Source organism: Triturus cristatus, chromosome 7 (genome assembly GCF_964204655.1).
Source record: "Triturus cristatus chromosome 7, aTriCri1.1, whole genome shotgun sequence".
In the NCBI taxonomy this organism is placed as follows: Eukaryota; Metazoa; Chordata; class Amphibia; order Caudata; family Salamandridae; genus Triturus; species Triturus cristatus.
In genome coordinates this window covers 373,551,164-373,569,706 of record NC_140590.1, presented here as the reverse complement: position 1 = coordinate 373,569,706, position 18,543 = coordinate 373,551,164, and the positions used below count along the sequence as shown (strand labels likewise).

At 43.3% G+C, this 18,543-nt stretch overlaps 1 protein-coding gene across 2 annotated transcripts; it reads right to left on the bottom strand.

Moving 5' to 3' along the window:
* Positions 1-2,484: 2,484 nt before the first annotated feature.
* Positions 2,485-18,528, bottom strand: CHLSN (cholesin). 2 transcript variants are annotated; one of them, XM_085616546.1, is made up of 2 exons: positions 18,414-18,528; positions 2,485-4,898 (listed from the first exon to the last, which is right to left on the bottom strand). In XM_085616546.1, the coding sequence occupies exon 2, from the start codon at positions 4,863-4,865 to the stop codon at positions 3,963-3,965; it is 903 nt and encodes a 300-aa protein (XP_085472672.1). In that variant the 5' UTR covers positions 4,866-4,898; positions 18,414-18,528; the 3' UTR covers positions 2,485-3,962. The 2 variants fall into 2 exon arrangements, with proteins under 2 accessions (XP_085472672.1, XP_085472673.1); XM_085616547.1 differs by having other exon boundaries at positions 18,345-18,503.
* Between the last annotated feature and the right edge of the window lie 15 nt (positions 18,529-18,543).

Sequence of the window (18,543 nt, the reverse complement as noted above, 5' to 3'; positions counted from 1 at the left end):
CCATGAGATAAACTGACTGGGTGTTAAGGAGGAATAGATTTCATTTTTAACAAGAATTGGCATAGCCTATAGGTCTCGCCTTTGGGACCTTATGTGTTTATCCAGAACTTTTGGCTATGTTGTAGAGCATTGTGGCTGCTGTGCATCATGTTGAAAAGTTATAATAAAAAGTGTTAAGCATTTTTGTTACCTTTATACAAACCAAGACAACATTATATACAACTGAACCACCCGATTAAAAAAAGATTTGAACATAAAAAATGTCTTCTAGTTTTTTTGTACTTGCACTGCTGGCAACTTCTTCCTGCCTGTTCTCATGCTGGTTTGTTATAATTTTTTTTGTTATAGGGGAGCGGGGCATTAATAACGGGGGGTGGAGGTTGGAAAATAGTAATTTAATTAGAACACGAGCAGCGGACGGACACTAGGGGAGAATCAACATATGCCAGATTCCAAGGGCAGACTGACGTGATGATTAGGTGATGTTTAGGTGATGCTTAGGTGGTGCGCTGATGCAAAATGGTGGTGGTGAATGATGTTTAGTGCTCAGGTGGTGCCACTATATGGTGTGGATTGGAGGTATGTTGTGTATTGTGGAGTTAAAATATGTTGTTTGGTGTGTAATTATTTAGTGTGTATTGGAAATGTGTGGAGTTGAATTGTGTGCCCTGGAACTGTGGTGTTGAGTGAATTTATGCTTATGAAATTGTGTCATGGTGTAGAGCGCATTTATGTTGATTGGTGGTATGTGGCATAGAGTGTATTTATGTGGAGTGGATTTATGTTGCATTGAGTAGAGCGTAATTATGTGGCTTGTAATTATGTGGCACAGTGGTATTGTGTGGAGTGTATTTATGTTACATGGAACAGAGTAATTATGTGACGTGTAATTATGTGGCACTGTGTGGTATTATGTGGAGTGTATTTATGTTGCATTGAGTAGAGTGTAATTATGTAGGCGGGGCTGCGTGTTTTTTACCCTCTATAACCTCAAGAAGAGCACATGCCGCCTTCAAAGCAGCCGGCTGCTACCACACATGACATACATGTCTGCAGGAATTCATGCAAGATCTACACTTTTATTTTTCCATCCAAGTTTATCAAATTGCATAACTACTGTGCAGACGGAGTGTGTACAATCGATTAACAGCCACTGCATGGCTATTGTTTTCAAACGAAGTCTGCAAAGAAGTGAGAAGGCCTGCTCTAGACTGTACTGACCGCTGAAGGGAGGTTCAGAGAAACCTGCTATGCAACCAGACTGCTTTATCGCCGAAGAGAGACGTTAATGCGGATGAGTCTGGAAATTATTTTTATAAGGTTCTGTCAACATACGCAACGTGATTTTAATTTATGATAATGTAATACCGTAGATTTTAAAAAAACAAGACCTCCATGCTGTCCTTTTCCGCCATAAAACGTGGGCTGAAAGGCAGAAGGCCGGCAGAGAATTAATGTAGCATACAGTCTAAAGTCAACGCTACAACCTTGATTAACAAGAAAAGCTAAAAGTCTCAAATTGTCCGCAACCTCACTGCGTGCAACCCATCCTGTAAAGAGCTGACAGGCCTAGCGTGTCAGCTCCATCAACCTCTCCAACGGCTAAAGCGCAGTGCTGCATCCCTTTCCTTGAACTATTACCACAGGTCAGACCAGCGGTGTCTCTGGGCAGATTTGACATGCCTGAGGCCGGGCGCCAGAAAAATCAAGGGGGAGTGGGAGGGGTTGCAATAGATTTTTAACAAATGCAGGGAAGACGAACCTGGAAGAGGAAAAAATAAATAAAACTTGCACTGTTGATGCGATTGGGATGATTTAACACGTCTTCGTGAAGGCAAAGGGAAGACAAACCCCGATGAGCTCAAGAGAAAAAAATAAATAAATAACACATCTAAAAGTCGCACTGTAGTTGCGATCGGGATGATTGTTTCCAGATGCACAGCCCCATAAAGGGAAACGGAAGACGAAGGAGGGGCCATCACACCCTAGACAGTGTGATGGCCAAACAAACGACAAAATAAAGATAAGGGGGAAAAAAGCATTTTAAAGAAAAGCAGGGCGGTGCGTTGTGCATTCTGAAAGGCAATAAAATGCTTTAGCAGATAACAAGCAAAAGTGAAGCGAAAGCACGTGACCAAGGAGGAATGCATCTGCCAGCCTGCTCGCTCCCGACAGCAAAACACCATGGGAGTGAACATTTTAAGAAGAGGTGGGAGATGCACCTGCCTTTGGCCAATTGAGTCCTTTCATTTCTTGAAAGCCACATGCAAAGGCCAATTGATGCAACAACCACATGCACAACCTTTCTGAATGTCTGGAGTGATTCCAAGAGGCCCTCTCCTAGAGCAGCTCTATGAACAAAAGGAGAATTTACATAATAGAGTAAGGAGAGGGGGGAAGCAATAAAAGGTATAACATTAGTTGGTGAATTGCACAAAGACATTACATTTCATATAATTGAATTATTTTTCACACTTTTACAAATTTTAAGAGCAAGGAGATTTAATAATTTGCCAAGAATTACAAGATTTTCAATCAAGTGACAAAGCCAGGATATGAATTCACAACCCTAGGGTTCAAAGTCAGCACTTCAGCTACTACACCACATCTCCTCTCTGATTAACAGCATGGAATGTTACTCATAGACATTCTTTCTATATTTTTACATGTTTAAAAATACAGAGAGGAAAACACATTTTCACCTGTATATATTAGTAAAAATTAGAAAATTTGTCATAATTCTTGTAGTAAAAACCATTAATGAAATCACAAACAAATACTTCATTCTTAAATGAGACACAACCCAGCAAAACTTTCAGGTTTGAGTGTATATATATATATATATTATCGGAAAACTTTACTATTTTTTGATTGTGGAAAAATATTTTCCTCCAATCCGTCATCTGGGGCGAATAGTCTTACTCAAAAAAGTTCAAAGTATCACTAACTCTTTTAAGGGTATTGAGAAGTCATTCTTGGTGGTTGCTGGAGGTCTGCAGGCGAAAGACATTAAATCACCCCATAAACATAAAGATGAATGACAGCTTAGTGTTGGAATGCTAATACATACCCATGTGTAGACTGATATCAGTGGCTGCCATCTGGGTGAACAGATACAACCCATTCAAGGAAATTTTGCAATTAGGATTTCAATAGATTACTTTAATTATACCTACAAATACCTATTGTCCTCAGTGTATTTCTTTACCGAGAGTTTTATTGTGCTGTAAAAAAAATAGAGTATTAGGAGCAGAGGTTTGTGTTTAAAGTCAATGATAGTCAAAGATTTGCCAGACATTCATCACTCACAATATGACAGGTGTATAAACTCTGGACAACAAAATAATAGAATATCATGACTGTACAGAATATTTTATGGGAAATACTTCCAGATTTCTTTTTTTTTTTTAACAGAATCATCGATTACCAAAAACATAACATAATAATTCGCAGAAGCATCACCTGAAATGTGCAACTTATGGACGAGGACTGTATAAAGTTACTGGCTGAAAAACACTGCAATACAGTCTGTGGGAAAACAAGACACACAGCATAAAGGCTAGCAAAAGCATACCTTCAAAGACAGTGGCACCGACATAGGCCTACATTAATTGCTAAATGTATGGACGAATACCAACTCATTAATAAGCCTAAAGGCGGGGCCAGTGTAAGATTCACCTTTAGCATTTGCAAAGTAGCCAACAAACATGTGAAAATTCGTCTTCCAAAATAAAGGCCACGAGTTGCACCAGGTCACGTATTGGAGGTTTTAGCTAGTCCTGTACTTTACTTTTGATTCCGGTACCTGAAGTCCTACATTTGGAGACACGCCAAGCTACAAGTACCAGAATGCACAATTATGAACAGAACTGGATGGCCGACTCACACTGGACAGTGTAAGCTCTCGAACGTTGCTATTACAGTTGACATTGGGTAGAACAGTTGTGTGTGTTCAAGAGGCCTCATGAGAGCAGCTGAATGACTTGTCTGGCTCGCTCCGTCACTTCCAGCACAGAGCTGTCTTCTGTGTTGGCCTCGTTTTCCTTCAATACGGCCTCAGCCTTGCGCACAGTCAGATCACGGGCACTGCCCCTCAGGCCCTCTAGGTAGTCCAGCAGAACCGTGAAGTGGTCCCTGGAGATCCTCTGCGTGTCGTACATATGCAGCAGCAGCCAGGTCTGCCTGGTCTTCTGGAACTTCCAGTTCTGTGCCTTCTGGGCCCAGCTGGTGAGATACTGCAGCGCTAGGTCACAGCCCGAGGGCTTCTCCGGCTCTGCTTTCTTTGTGTCGATATGACCCTCTCGCATTAACTGCTTCTCCTCTTTCTTACGTTCTTTTTTCAGTTTTCTCTCAATTATCCTCATCTCTTCTGGAGTCATGTCTTCCTCAGTCTTTAGCCTTACCACACTTTTCACCCCGTTTGATTCCAGAGAAGCCCCAGAGTGAACATGTGATGCATCGGTGCACCCACCATCCGCTCGCAATCGCTCCTGCTTTTTACGTTCTTTTTTCAATTTTCTCTCAAATATCCTCTTCTCGTCAGAGGTCAGCTCTTCCTCAGCCACCGGTTGTGCCATCTTTTTCATCTCTTTTGACGACAGTGAAGCTTCAGAGGAGTTGTTAGGTAGTTTGGTGCACACAACTCCCTCTCGCCTCTGCTTCTTCCGCTCTTTCTTCAGTTTTCTCCCCAGCTCCCTACTGTCTTTCGTCGTCTGTTCTTGCGCTTCGCCATCCTCCATCCCTTCTGATGCCAGAGACACCTCCTCACGCACTTTCTTTATCTTTGGAAGAAAGTTATCCGTGGATTTCCGTGGCCTGTTGATAGGCGACTCACTTTCTGCATGCCTCTTTCTGTTTTTGCCCATTCTGCTGGCTGGGTAATGGTTCAACTTTCAAGCCTATGAACAAAAATAAAAAAGAGAAATGCAATTTGCGAAAAATGTTGTGCTTTATCAAAACTGTGCGTGTTACAAGCAAATATTGCCCTTAGCCCTCATTTAGACCGTTTGTGCCACCCACTTTGCAACAGACAGGACAGGGTTGTTGAAATGCACTTCATGATTCTTTGCAAGAAGCAAGGGAAGACAAACATAAACTAAGGAAATGTATAGTTATCATATAGGAAAGAAATGAACTGTGGAATGCAACACATAAGCGGAACTTGCAATCCCCTCATATTCGTAGAACCACTAGCAACATTTACATACAAACATCCTTGATACTTTGTCTCGCCCTCATACAGTTCACTAGCATTTGTAACCGCTCCCCAATAAATTAACTTTGCTTTTAGATTACAATGATTAGATTAAAGCGAAGTACATAACATGACAATTGTATTAGACTTTACGAATGGAAGAAGAAATGTAGACTGGCCTTCCTCTAATTCCATATTTCTGCTTTGTTGTTCGACTTGGGTATTACAAATATAAACAAGCATTGGTAAATGCATTAGGTGTCGCATACGTGATTAATAATAAGCTGTTTTTTGTTGTAAATTGTAGCTTGCTGAGTAGTTGTACAATATAAGTTACAGAAAGGTTGTTAAAGTGTTATGACTTGTTTATGCACATAAAGGCGACATATTGTGCTGTTACTAGTGGAATAGTGCGAGTAAGTAAGAGCAACATTTTGAAAAATGTAATGAAAGAGTGAAATAATATAATGAATTGATGTAATAGCAATATTATGTGTTTAGAGAAGATATGACAACTTTTGGCCCCAGTGCCACTGCACCTTCTACATCATTTATAAAATGACTGAACTACACTTTTCACTGCCTGTTTAGTAGTAAATATTGCAATATTTGGTGTTTAGAGGGGTTCCTAGAGCTTTGGGCCCCGGTGTCCCTGCACCTGCTGCACCATTTAAATTATGACCCTAGTGCCTGCAAGGTAACTACACTTGTAAACGCTTATTAAGTAGTTAAATATAGCAATACTTGGTGTTTATAGGAGTTCTGGCAACTTTTGTCCCGAGTGCCACTGCACCTGCAGCACCATTGAAATCATGGCACTAGTGCCTACTAGAGAACTATACTTGTGACTGCCTGTTTAGTAGTACGGTTTAACAATATTCTCCATTTATTTGCGACCCTACAGCTTTTGGCCCTGCCTGGTGCCACTGCACCTCCTGCACCATTCAAATCAAGCCCCTTTTTACTGCAAGATAACTGCAATTGTGTCTGCCCGTATAGTAGTAAAATATAGCAGTATCAGGTGTTTCAAGGATGTCATGGCAAATTGTGGGCCTAGTACCACTGCACCATTCAAATCAAGTCCCTTTTAACTGCAATTATGATTGCCTGTTTAGTAGTCAAATAGAGCAATATTATGTTTTTAGAGGAGTTAAGTACTCCCGTGAGTCATTGAGCCGACAAGCTCGTGGATGAAGCACCTGCGCGCCAGTGAGTGGTACTGGACCTGATGTAATGATCGGCAGCCTACTCAGCAAACCCCAAATATTGGCTGTATTCTCTACTGATGACGGTTAATAAACCAGAAACATGTGTCTAGAGATCAGCACTACCTGCTCCAACCTTGGCGAAACACTCGAAAACATCGGAAGAAACTGCATTTCCCGGAATGCCAGGGGCAAACCTTGCCTGAGAGGTCAGCGGTGTACTCCCACATCATATTGTCTATAGCAGTACTTGGTGATTTTAGGAGTTCTGGCAACTTTTGGCCCCAGTGCCACTGCACCTGCAGCACCATTCAAATCATGGCACTAGTGCCTACTAGATAACTACACTTGTGTCTGCCTGTTTAGTAGTAAAGTTTACCAATATTCTCCATTTAGTTGGGTCCCTAGAGCTTTTGGCCCTGCCTGGTGCCACTGCACCTCCTGCACCATTCAAATCAAGCCCCTTTTTACTGCAAGATAACTGCAGTTGTGTCTACCCGTATAGTAGTAAAATATAGCAGTATTGGGTGTTTCAAGGATGTCATGGCAAATTGTGGGCCCAGTACCACTGCACCTGCTGCATCATTCAAATCAAGTCCCTTTTAATTGCAATTGTGATTGCCTGTTTAGTAGTCAAATAGAGCAATATTATGTTTTTAGAGGAGTTATGACAACTTTTGGGCCCAGTGCTACTGCAACTTTCAAACCATGACCCTGTTCTGGAAGGTAACTGCACTTGTGGTTGCCTGTTCAGGAATAAAATATAGCAATATTAGGTGTTTATTGGGGTGCCTGGAGCTTTTGGTCCCAGTGCCACTGCACTTGCTGCACTGTTGAAATCATGACCCTAGTGCTTGCTAGATCCCTGCACTTGTGACTGCCTATTTAGTTGTACAATATAGTAATATTATGTGTTTCGAGGAGTTCTGACAACTTTAGGCCTGGTGCCACTGCACCTGCTTCACCATTCAAATCATGACCCTGTTGTCTGCAAGGTAACTGCACTTGTGACTGTATGTTTAGTTTAAAATTTTTGCAATAATCTGGGTTTAGTCGGATCCCTAGAGCTTTTGACCCCAGTGCCATTGCACGTGCTGCACCATTCAAATCAAGCCCCTTTTAACTACAAAGTAACTGCAATTTCGATTGCCTGTTTAGTAGTGAAATATAGCAATATAATGTGCATAGAGAAGTTAACTTTTAGGCCTGGTGCTACTACACCTGTTGCACCATTTAAATCATGACCCTATTGTCTCCAAGGTAACTACACTTGTGGCTGCCTGTTTAGTAGTAAAATATAGCATAGCGATTGTATATTAACTTTATTTTTGACGTGCAAGGTTTATTACAACATTCGGAATTTGATCATAATGACCAAATAGATTAAGTTGAGGAAAATAAATAAACAAAAATCAGATAATGACTAAAAAAAGTACGAAGAGAGGTACTGAGGCATAAATAGGAAATGCCACACTCATTCTAGATCTAGTAGGAACAATTATAATATTTAATTAGCTTTTAGAGACAGAAAATGTCATATCATGCAGCTATGAACTTTTGTTAAATCAAGTCTCTGAAAGGCAGGGCTACAACTACCCACAGCCAAAACCCTATTTTATCAGAAAACGTGTCAGATCTAGTAGGATCAATTATAACATTTAATTAGCTTTTAGAGACAGAAAATGTCAATTCAACCCCAAAACAGCTTGCAGGAACAAGAAAATAGGGTGAATACAAGCCTCTCTTTATCTCTCCTCTGTTTTTAGGTCTCGCCTGACCCAGTGAATGTGCTAGTCTGTCGAGACATTTAGTAGGTGGGTTTAGAAAGTGCTACCCACCTTTTTGTGCTGGCAACAAGCTACAGTGGACGATGGCGTGCAAGCACACAGCTGCTCCCCGCATTCCCCCCTCCCTTCTTGCCCAGCCATCCTGCGCCAGCCTTCTGCACCATACCCCTCCCCCCCGCTGCTGCGCGCGCATCCCTAGTGTGCGTCATCGTGATCACTTTCGCTTTTACAGTGATCGCGGTGAGGGATTGTCAGTTTGAGACCTCACGCCAGCTCACCACCCACCATGCTCCTTCTTCCGCCGATGCTCCACATATTCCTCCTGTTCTGTTACACCACCTCAAACAAACATATACAAACTGCACAAGTAACATATTTAGTAACCTATTCATCCAACTCACAGCTAAATGCCAGCCAACCTTCCCTGTCTTAATTGTATTCCCGTGTTCCCACCACACTTAACCAAAACGTTCGTTACCCCTGGGTGTAGTCAGGAACCTCTTGGTACCCCGCAGTAAAGCCATCGCAGGCTCCGAGTCCGCAATCAGCCTGACGCCCAGGGCACCGCGTACGAGTATTTTTCCACCCTGACCTCACGCTACGGAGGCAGCCATGTTGTCAGGCATCACGCTTCCGGTTCACTTGCAGCTCTGGCGGCCATCTCTCAGAGGTAAACGCATCACTGTGAAGCCATAACGGCGCGGGGAGTTCGGGGAAAGTCATCAGAAACGTTTTACTTTTCATTTTGTAGAAAAATACACATATTTGAAAAAAAGATTTTTGAGGAATTAATTTTAACAATGTTTTGTGCGAAATAATGATATAGCTTTTAATGTGAAGTTTTGTTTTGTCCATTTATAATTTGTTCTCGTTAATGGTTCAACATTGCCATGTCTCCACGCTGTTGGTCAACAGCAGTCACATGTGCCCCTTTCCCCATGAACACATCTTCTCCGGAAAGCAGCATCGTTGTTGAAAGCCAACCCCAATTAAATCATAGTTCGTTTAAATACATTTAAATATGACGGGTATATAGTGCATTCATTTAGACACGGACTCGACCATAAAAAAAAACAAGCATTGGCATAGCCAATAGGTCTCGCTTTTGGGACAAAGTGTTTAGCTATGCAACAGTGGATGTTGTTGCACCAAGGATATTGTGCTGCATAACTAAATACTTATAAGGTCCCAAAAGCGACACCTATTGGCTATGCCAATGCTTGTTAAAGCATGGCACAGATCTGGGCACTGTCTGCCATAGACTGGATCCCATAGCACTCTGACAGAGTGTGTTCAGCAGGATAGTCTGTGAGGTTAAAGTGTCTCTTCCATCGGATGCACACCGTGCTGAGGTAGAGAAAGTTAGAGCCTGGGAGCCTGTTACCATGACAATACCTCTATGTGGTCTCTGAGCAGCAGCTGAATGCTAACAAAGCCAAGTTAGCTTCTGGAATAAAACTCTATAGGGCCCAGCGCTGAACTTTAGTAGTGCTATCGGCAATCATCGCAGCACGAGGAAAGCATCTGAAACATGCATGGCAATGTGGACACATGTGGTGATGCGGGAAAATGACCTCATTTGCATTAGTTTAACCCCCAAAGCATTATATTTGGCAGGGCTTGGTCAGTGAGAATAACAACATTAACAGGAAGGGGGTAATCAACAACAGGGAAGGTGGGAGGGAGAGCAACATGGACAGCAGGTGTGGCGCTAGCAACAAGGCCAAGGGAGGACAGGTGGGGACAGCACATGAGGGAGCCAGCAGAACAAAAACCATAATCTGGTGGAGTGATGATGATGATGAAAAAGCTTTATTCGGTAAGGCAATTACATACCATAAAAGCATTTACATATAGAAAAAACTTTTACAAATATACATATAACATTATTAAAAAAGGTGAATTGATTTTTCCTGACTAAATGGCAGTAAGTGCAAAGACAGCGAATAAGGAATGTTGATATGACTTTAAAAAGGTTTGACAGTAACTAGGGTAATAAAAGTACAATAAAAATATTTAGGCGGTACAGAAAAAACAAACCCCCCACTGGCAATTTTAGGATGCGTAGGGGGGCTGATCCCAGTTCATCGTAGGGTATGTTTAAGTGACTCATAAAGACTGTCTGTTTTTGAGTGTTAAAAACGAACAAAGGGGGCAAATCTCCATTTAAAGGTTTGTTCTATGTCGCACGCAAAATTTTAAGAACTTAGCGATATTTTTTGCCAATGTTTCTGTTTCTAGCATTTGGAGGGCCATAAGAGCTGGCCGGCATTGAGTTAGGCCCAAATGTTTCAGAAAAGGAATCAGGTATAACTTTCTTGGCTCTACATAAAATTTACAAAACATAATTACATGCAATGTCGATTGGGGAGAAAGGTCGTCACAGGGGCAAAGCGTCAATTGGGGTGTCCAATCGTTTGTCACAGGAAAGGCAATTAGGCGATGAAATATATTCAATCGCAATCTGGTCAATAGGAATTTCTCATAGTTACTTAGAGTGGAATTCAAGTAAGGCTCTATATGATCTGTTGTTTGGATAGGAAGAGACAGTTGCACGGAATTTTTGTTTAATTCAAGTGCCAAGCGCAGGTCTGCTAAGTGGCTTAAACACATGTCTCGCAGTCTTTTTCTAGGGATTAGGTTAATATTTTGAGGGTTAGTAAAAAGGTGATCAAGTCCTAAATCCGTTAGAAAGTTTTTAACATAAGCAAGCCAAGTGATGTGTAATCCGTGCTCCAGTTTCATGCAATCAAAAATGAGTTCCTGGGTGAGTTTTAATTCCGATGTGGACCAGATGCGATGCCATAAAAGAATAGGCTGCATGCGTATCACATCTGTGATATATGGAAGTCCCAATTCGCTATGAATATTAAAAGTCGAAGTGGACGACGGGGCAGCCAGGAGAAATTTTAAAAAAGAGTGCTCTGTCTTTTGAATTGAAGTGACTCGTGCGCTTCCCCAAATCCCGGCCCCGTAGATCGCCGTACTAAGGCATTTTGAGTTGTAAAGGTCTAACATTTCCTTAGATGCTCTTTTGCCCAACCTCCGGGCGAACGCTCTCAGGGCCGTTGTTGCTTTTAAAAGTTGTAAATTTCTGTTCTCTATAGCGCTTTTCCAAGTGGTTTTGTTGTCTATTACGACTCCCAAATAGGGATAAGTGGTGCTATGTTCTATTTTGGTGTCGTTTAAGTAAATATTTTTCATTTTACGTGATTGTTTACCTGATGCCATTATAAAAGTCTTTTTGGCATTGATGTTTAAGTCCAGGTGTTTCATAAAGTTTGTATATCTAACCAGGGCCCGTTGTAACTCAAGGGGGGTACGGGCGAGTATGACTGCGTCGTCCGCATATAGAAGGGCGGGGATTGGGCATAGTTTGATGTGTGGTTGGTCCTGGCTACCCTTTAACAAGGCTACTTCTAGGCCATTGGTGTATATATTAAAAAGAAAGGGAGCCAGGACACAGCCTTGCCTTACCCCCCGCTCGATTCCAAAAGATGATGTTAACTGCCCCCCTGAGCCGTATCTTACTCTAGTAGTGGTGTTCGAATAAATTTCTCTGATATAGTTGACCAAGTTGGTATCAATGCCCAGTTGAGTCATTACGGTCCAAAGCTTATTGTGGTCTACGCAGTCAAAGGCTGCGGATAGATCAACGTATGCCATGTAAAGACTGCCACCCTTTGCATGAACATACTTCCCTCTCAGGAGGGTGAGGTTAAGGACCTGTTCTATGGTACCTCTTCCTTCCCTGAAGCCAAACTGAAGGTCAGATAGAATGTTGTTTGTCTCAGCCCAGTTTTGTAGGCGTGCTAAAAGGATTCTACCTACTGCTTTTCCAAAAGAATCCAGTAGGGATATGGGTCTGTAGCACGCGGGACTATTCCTATTTCCCTTTTTAAATATAGGGACTAGGATCGAATCTGACCAAGAAGTTGGTAGTCCTACATGTCCCAACGCCTCTAAGATGTTTAGTAGCAGGGGAGCCCAGAGATCGATGTTTGATTTGTAAAGATCCATAGGGACCGCATCAGGTCCCGGGGCCTTTCCTGATCTGCTAACGTTCAGGGCCAGCTCTACCTCGGCGAGGTTGAAGTTTATCGTTAGTGGGTTGGTTCGGACCGTTGGTGAGCAGTGGATGTGTGTAGATTGCCCAACCGGAATTGAAAATATTTTTGAAAAGTGGGTAACCCACTCTTGTTCAGGGATGGTCGTTTCAAGTGTACCACTGGCTTTTGGTCCAGTCAGAAAAGAGGAGTTTACGATCTCCCAAAAAGTTACCGAATCTTTATTTTGGCAGCTATCATGTAAAGCAGTCCAGTGTTCCTCTTTTAGTTCCCTTTTCCTGGATGCTACTGCTTTGTTATATTTTTGCCTAGCCATTGAAACTTCCAGGGTATTTCTTGGGGATTTTTTTAGGGTATTTTTAAGGTTTTTGTAAGCTCTAGAGCATACTGAGTTAAACCACCTGAAATTAGGTTTATCCTTTGATGTTTTTTGCACCCTAGGGTGCACTGTCAGGGCGTTCTTTACCTCTTGTATTATTTTTTCATAATTGGCCACGATCTCTGCAGGAGAAGACGTCTCCGTTAAGCAGACTTCAAAGGCTGGACGGGGCGCGTTAATTATGGTTTCTAAAATGGCGGCAGGGTTGATTTTGGACCATTTGAGTGCATAGCCGTTTAGACGGGACATAGAAATAAGCTCGGCGTGATATAGTGTTTCGGCGTTTTTTCATGGGGCGGTGGTTTGAATTGTGACGGACAGTGGAAAGTGGTCACTAAATACACAGTCATGAGTGATGACGTCGGTGATCAGGTTTGGGGGAATGTTCCCTGCCAAAATGAAATCAATGCAGGAGGATAATCCTCTACCGTTAAAAGTTGGGGCAAAGGGAGTTTTGGGGACGGTGAGTTCATTTACAAAGGCCAACTGGAGGAGGATCATGGTCTCGTTCAAGAGGGACCCCTTATGGGAATGTGAGAAATGAAAGATATCATTTTGTAGGTAATCCGTGTAACCACAATTACCATTTAGAGTACTCTTGCATAATGTCAAGTTGAAATCCCCCCCCCCAGATTATTATTGGTTCATTGCCTTTACTAAAGGTGAGTTGTTTTTGTAGGAAGTCACGGATTTCTTTTATGACCTCTATAAATCTGGTATGCGGAAGGTTATTATAGATGTTAACTATTAGAATAGGTGGCATTCTACTTATGGTGACTCGTATAATCTGGTATTGTGGCTCAGTTTTAAGAGTGTGGGCCTCCAAGGTTGGTATTAGGTTTGAGACGTAAATGGTTAATCCACCCTTTGCTCTACCGGATGTTGAAGGGAGGGCTGGGCTAAAAAAGGTCTTGAAGCCATTTATGTGTATAGGAGTGGTTACCCATGTCTCCTGGAGAGCGATAATTTCGCTTTCTTTAATAAATTTAATCCATTCTTCATTTTGGATCTTTAGACAAAGGCCTGATATATTCCAGAATGTTATGTTTAGAGGTGAATTTATTTTCTTACGTCTAGAGGAGGTCCTGGGGATATTTTGCTTATGTGCAAGAGAGTCCTCAGTGGTGCTAATGTCGCCCTCCCTGCGAGGTCTAACTGTCACAGGGGGAATGTTTTCAGGGGTACTGATCTGATCGGGGTTGAGTGAGATCCCTAGTTGATTTATAGATATTGAATAGGTGGAGAGAGGAGGGACCGAGATCTTGTCTTTGTCGGGATGTAAGTCAGAATGTCCAGTTAATGTAGGAAGAGGCAGGGTGACGGTTGGGGGGGACAGAATTATCCAATGATGTTATCTGTCAGTCCACCTCCTCTAGTGTGGTAAGCTGTTCAAATCTGTTTTGAGTAAGGATGCACCCGTTGCCTCTGTGGACGTTTGTTTGCTCGCTAAGATAGAAATAGTCGAGTGACACCAGATTGATGTATGTAGTTTCATGTATTGTTGTCCTGTTAATCCTAAGTAGGGAGCGAACTAAGCCTGGTGACCTAAAGTTTACGACTATGCAGTCTCCAGGACTTTTTTGTGTGAGAGTCACCAATCCAACCCACTCTTCTCACCATCAGGATCTGATTTATGTGCCTTGGGTGGAAGTAGGTATTTTTAGTGAGCCAGTTGGTGACCTTGTTCCTTAGTGAGACCCATGTTTCTATTGAATCTTTTTGTAAAGGAGGAACGTTTGTTAGGACCAGGACATATGGCCGAGCGGCCGGTGGTAAGTTTAAGCGGTCTTTGTTTGGGATTGTAGAGGTTGTGGGATCTACCCTTTTATTATGATTTGGGCTTGCTAGGAAACTCGCGGGTGGTTCTACTTCGGTATTTGGTCTGGAAGCTCCCTTTGTTGCCCGGTTATTCGACGGTCTTATTGTAGGAGGGATAATAGGAATGTTTGTAATAGGGTTGTTAGAATGATTGATTAAGGAAAGTGAGTTCCGTTCTTGTTGAAGGTTAGATTGGCTCGTTACCAACGGTATATTGGGAGGATTTGGTCGAGTTATGCCATCAAGTAGGGTTTTTGTAAGTTGAACAAATTTGTCTTCAAAAACCGAAGAAAGTAAGGAGATCATTTCGCCAAGTTTGTCTTCTATGTCATGACTGACTGCTAATTGTATTGCCTTTACACTGTTTTGTACTAATAACTCGATCGTTTCGCCAAGGGTAGCTAATTGGTCGTGGGGAAGTAGGTTTTTTTCCTCTGTTTGTGTGCCTATATCACAAGTAGCTAAATGTAATGAAGTCTTCCCCGTTTTGGGAAGCTGGCCTTTTCTATATGCCCCCCTCCCAGTACTCGGTTTAGTTTTGGCTTTCCCTCGTGTTAAAGGACCCTTTAATTGTGGAGAGATGACTTTTAGCAGGGATCCATTTCGATCCGGTGGAGTTAAAGGGGGATTGCCTGAAAGTTCAATGGCAGTCATCAGAGTGGGTGATTTAGTCGGTGAGGGTAGGTTTGGAACATCAAAAGTTCTGGTTGATCTTGTCGAGGGTTCTAGTGAAAGCCTCCTTTCAGTTGTTTGTATTTCCTGTATGATTAAGGATTCTGCTCTCAATAGGTAGGCATCTAGTGTGCCCACTGTGCTTTTGCGTGTTTCCATTTTGAAGAGGTAAAAGGATTGCAAAACGGGGTGGACAAGTTACACGGTACAGCTCGCGCTATATTAAAAGGAAGATGAGTCTTTACCGTCTGCTGTCTTCAACCAGTCCGTATGGAACAGTGAGGAGGCAGTAGTCTTTGACCCAAGAGCCTGGATAACTTTAGCACGAAATCTAGATAGCACAGCAAAGGGGGGTGGCCCGACCCGACCTCCTCGGGCCCCTGACGGCCACAGACGGCCCGCCCTTTGCCCGGGCTTAGACCGCGCGCGGTCCCGCGACGCGGGGGGCGTGCTCTCCCCCCACACGGCGGTCGCGTTGTCCGGCGACGGCGGGAGGGAGAAGCAGAGGCCAAGCAGGGAAGACTGCCCCAGGAACCACAGGGCACAGCAGGTAGGTGCAAAGACGCTGGTGCAAGTGGCAAAGATCGTGGCAACGGCCCCCGCTCTGCCGAGGGCGTGGTCTGTTTTGTAGCGCCTTCGGGCGCGAAAGTGCAGCGCTTCCGGGATGCAAGGTATCCTGGGAAATGTGGTCCCAAAGCTCTCCCCCCACACGGCGGTCGCGTTGTCCGGCGACGGCGGGAGGGAGAAGCAGAGGCAAAGCAGGGAAGACTGCCCCAGGAACCACAGGGCACAGCAGGTAGGTGCAAAGACGCTGGTGCAAGTGGCAAAGATCGTGGCAACGGCCCCCGCTCTGCCGAGGGCGTGGTCTGTTTTGTAGCGCCTTCGGGCGCGAAAGTGCAGCGCTTCCGGGATGCAAGGTATCCTGGGAAATGTGGTCCCAAAGCTCTCCCCCCACACGGCGGTCGCGTTGTCCGGCGACGGCGGGAGGGAGAAGCAGAGGCCAAGCAGGGAAGACTGCCCCAGGAACCACAGGGCACAGCAGGTAGGTGCAAAGACGCTGGTGCAAGTGGCAAAGATCGTGGCAACAGGCCCCTGGTGGAGTGCTTAAATGCAAATAAAAATAGGTGTGCCAGCAAAAGGAGCAGTAGAAGGACACAAGTAATGCATTCATGGTCCAGGGGAGGGATAAACACATTAAGAAGAAGGAAGCCTAACTGCAGCTGTCCAATAAGAAGCAAGGAAATGAAAGCAACGAAGAGGCCAACCAATGATAAGGAATGTGAAGGCTTTAGGTCTTCTATAGTTAAACAAAATATCTTGCAAGTGACATAGGGTGACCAGATTCTCAAAACAAAAAACGGGGACAGGTCATAGACATAGAAGTAGGACTATGGTTTGCAGTAACCATCGACATAAAAGTAGGACTATTTGACAGCTGTCATAGACATAGAAAAAGGACTACAATTACAGCTCCCTCCACAAACCGAGATGAAGCATTACAGACAACAAATCAGCGGTCTTTTATTGGCAACCCTCTCCTTCACACAGCAGCATTAGTACTTTTTATTACATTTACACTTTTAAGGACTATAGCATATATTTGCCAAAAATCAATAAAACATCACAGGCTAGCAAACGCCAGATTTACTAGCTTTATCAATGCTCGTTTCTATAGCTGCACGTCAGCACCACATAAAGTACAACTCACCAATGTTGCTTAGTTGCTCATGACAGAAAAGCATGGGAGGTAAACTGCGGAATGCTAAATTGCCAAATGGCAGCCATGGAGCAATGTACAAAAAAAAACTTCTCTCCAGGTATTACTGCTTTAGGGTCTTAAGGGTGGCAAAGGTTGGACGACCACACTGTCCTCCCACATTTGCGTAGTTACTGCTGAGATGTCATGTTACCTTACTGGGGTATGTATAGTGCACTCTAGCCATTGGTATCATCTCATAGTGCAATAGTGTGAAGACCTGAGCAAAAAGCTCGAGCAGCGCTGCTCGCCTCTCCCACAGGCGTTAACCCTGCTCTTTTAAGTCCTTTCCAGCTAAACGGTTTGCCGTGATCTGAAAGGTCAGTCAAAAGGTCAAGTCATAGCTTTGAGATGGAGAACACAAAGCATGCATCAATTGGTTATGAATAAAACATGCAATGAGCAATGCATTAATCCTTGCACGGTATGCATAAGGGCTACTGAAAAGTTTGTATGACTATGAATACAAGCTACAGAACGAAGAAATATTGTTTTATCCAAAGAAGAAACTTTGGCTGGCACGATGACGTAGGTGGCGCTGCGTGTAAAATGTCTCTCTTCAAAGGATTTCCCTTCTTGCTACAGCGCTCACCTCAGTGACGGCACATGCCGTAAACAGTGCAAAGAGAGCAGGCGCGCGCATGCTCAACCGGAACAATGAAAAACAGGGACATTTCTGTGTTTAACGGGGACACTGTTTGAAAACAGGGACATTTGAGTCACTTGGAGAAAAGTGTCGGGACACGGGGATACTTCCCCAAAAACGGGGACCGTCCTGGGAAAACGGGGACGTCTGGTCACCCTAAAGTGACAGCACATGCACTTTCTCAGACAAGACTTAAAAATGGAAACACCAGTAGAGCTCTCAAGTCCTCCGGGTCATGCGCGAGTAGCACATCCAGTTTAGTATTTTTCCTTACACGTTGGGCTTTGTAGTCAGTCCTGTTTACCACTTTATAAAACCAGGACCACAGGCCCCAGAATGCAAAAAAATAAACCTGAACGGAATAAGCTAATCACACATGGTCCTGAGAAACCTGAGAGCTCCGCGCTAGTCTGCCTCAATCTTTAGCTGGAAATGCCTACTTCTTCCAAGACAATACAATTAATTAGTCAAAAAAAGGGCAGGATTTCGAAGCATGGTGTCTCGGCGACAAACTAAATGACAACCGTCAAACCACCTAAAGACGATCAATATGCAATGGTTACACCGAACAGACACTACACAATGAAAAGATAAGTCAAATGACAGCTACCCCTACTGCTCATTTTCTGTAAATAACAGCGTATTACTAATAAAAGACTCGCTATAGAAATAAACTTTGGAAGAAAAATTAAAATTATTTTTCCCTAGTCATAACAAAAATGAAAATGTTGAAACAAGACCAGCTGACCTACTGACACGTGAAACCATCTCAGAACTTTGAAAAACACCCGCCATGAGACATTTTTTTCCCATTTCACACCTTTGGTCCTCATCTCCAAACACTGCTAAGTCTCAGCAGTTTCCCAAACGAAAAGCCTTTTGGTTATACCTTGCTCCGTCGTAGAATGATGTACATCGAAGAACCTCCGATGGCCATGCTGCTTACTCTGTTCTATTCAGTAATGCGCATTTCATGTCTGTTTCAACATGGCTGCTGTGTTAATTTCATGCCATAAAAA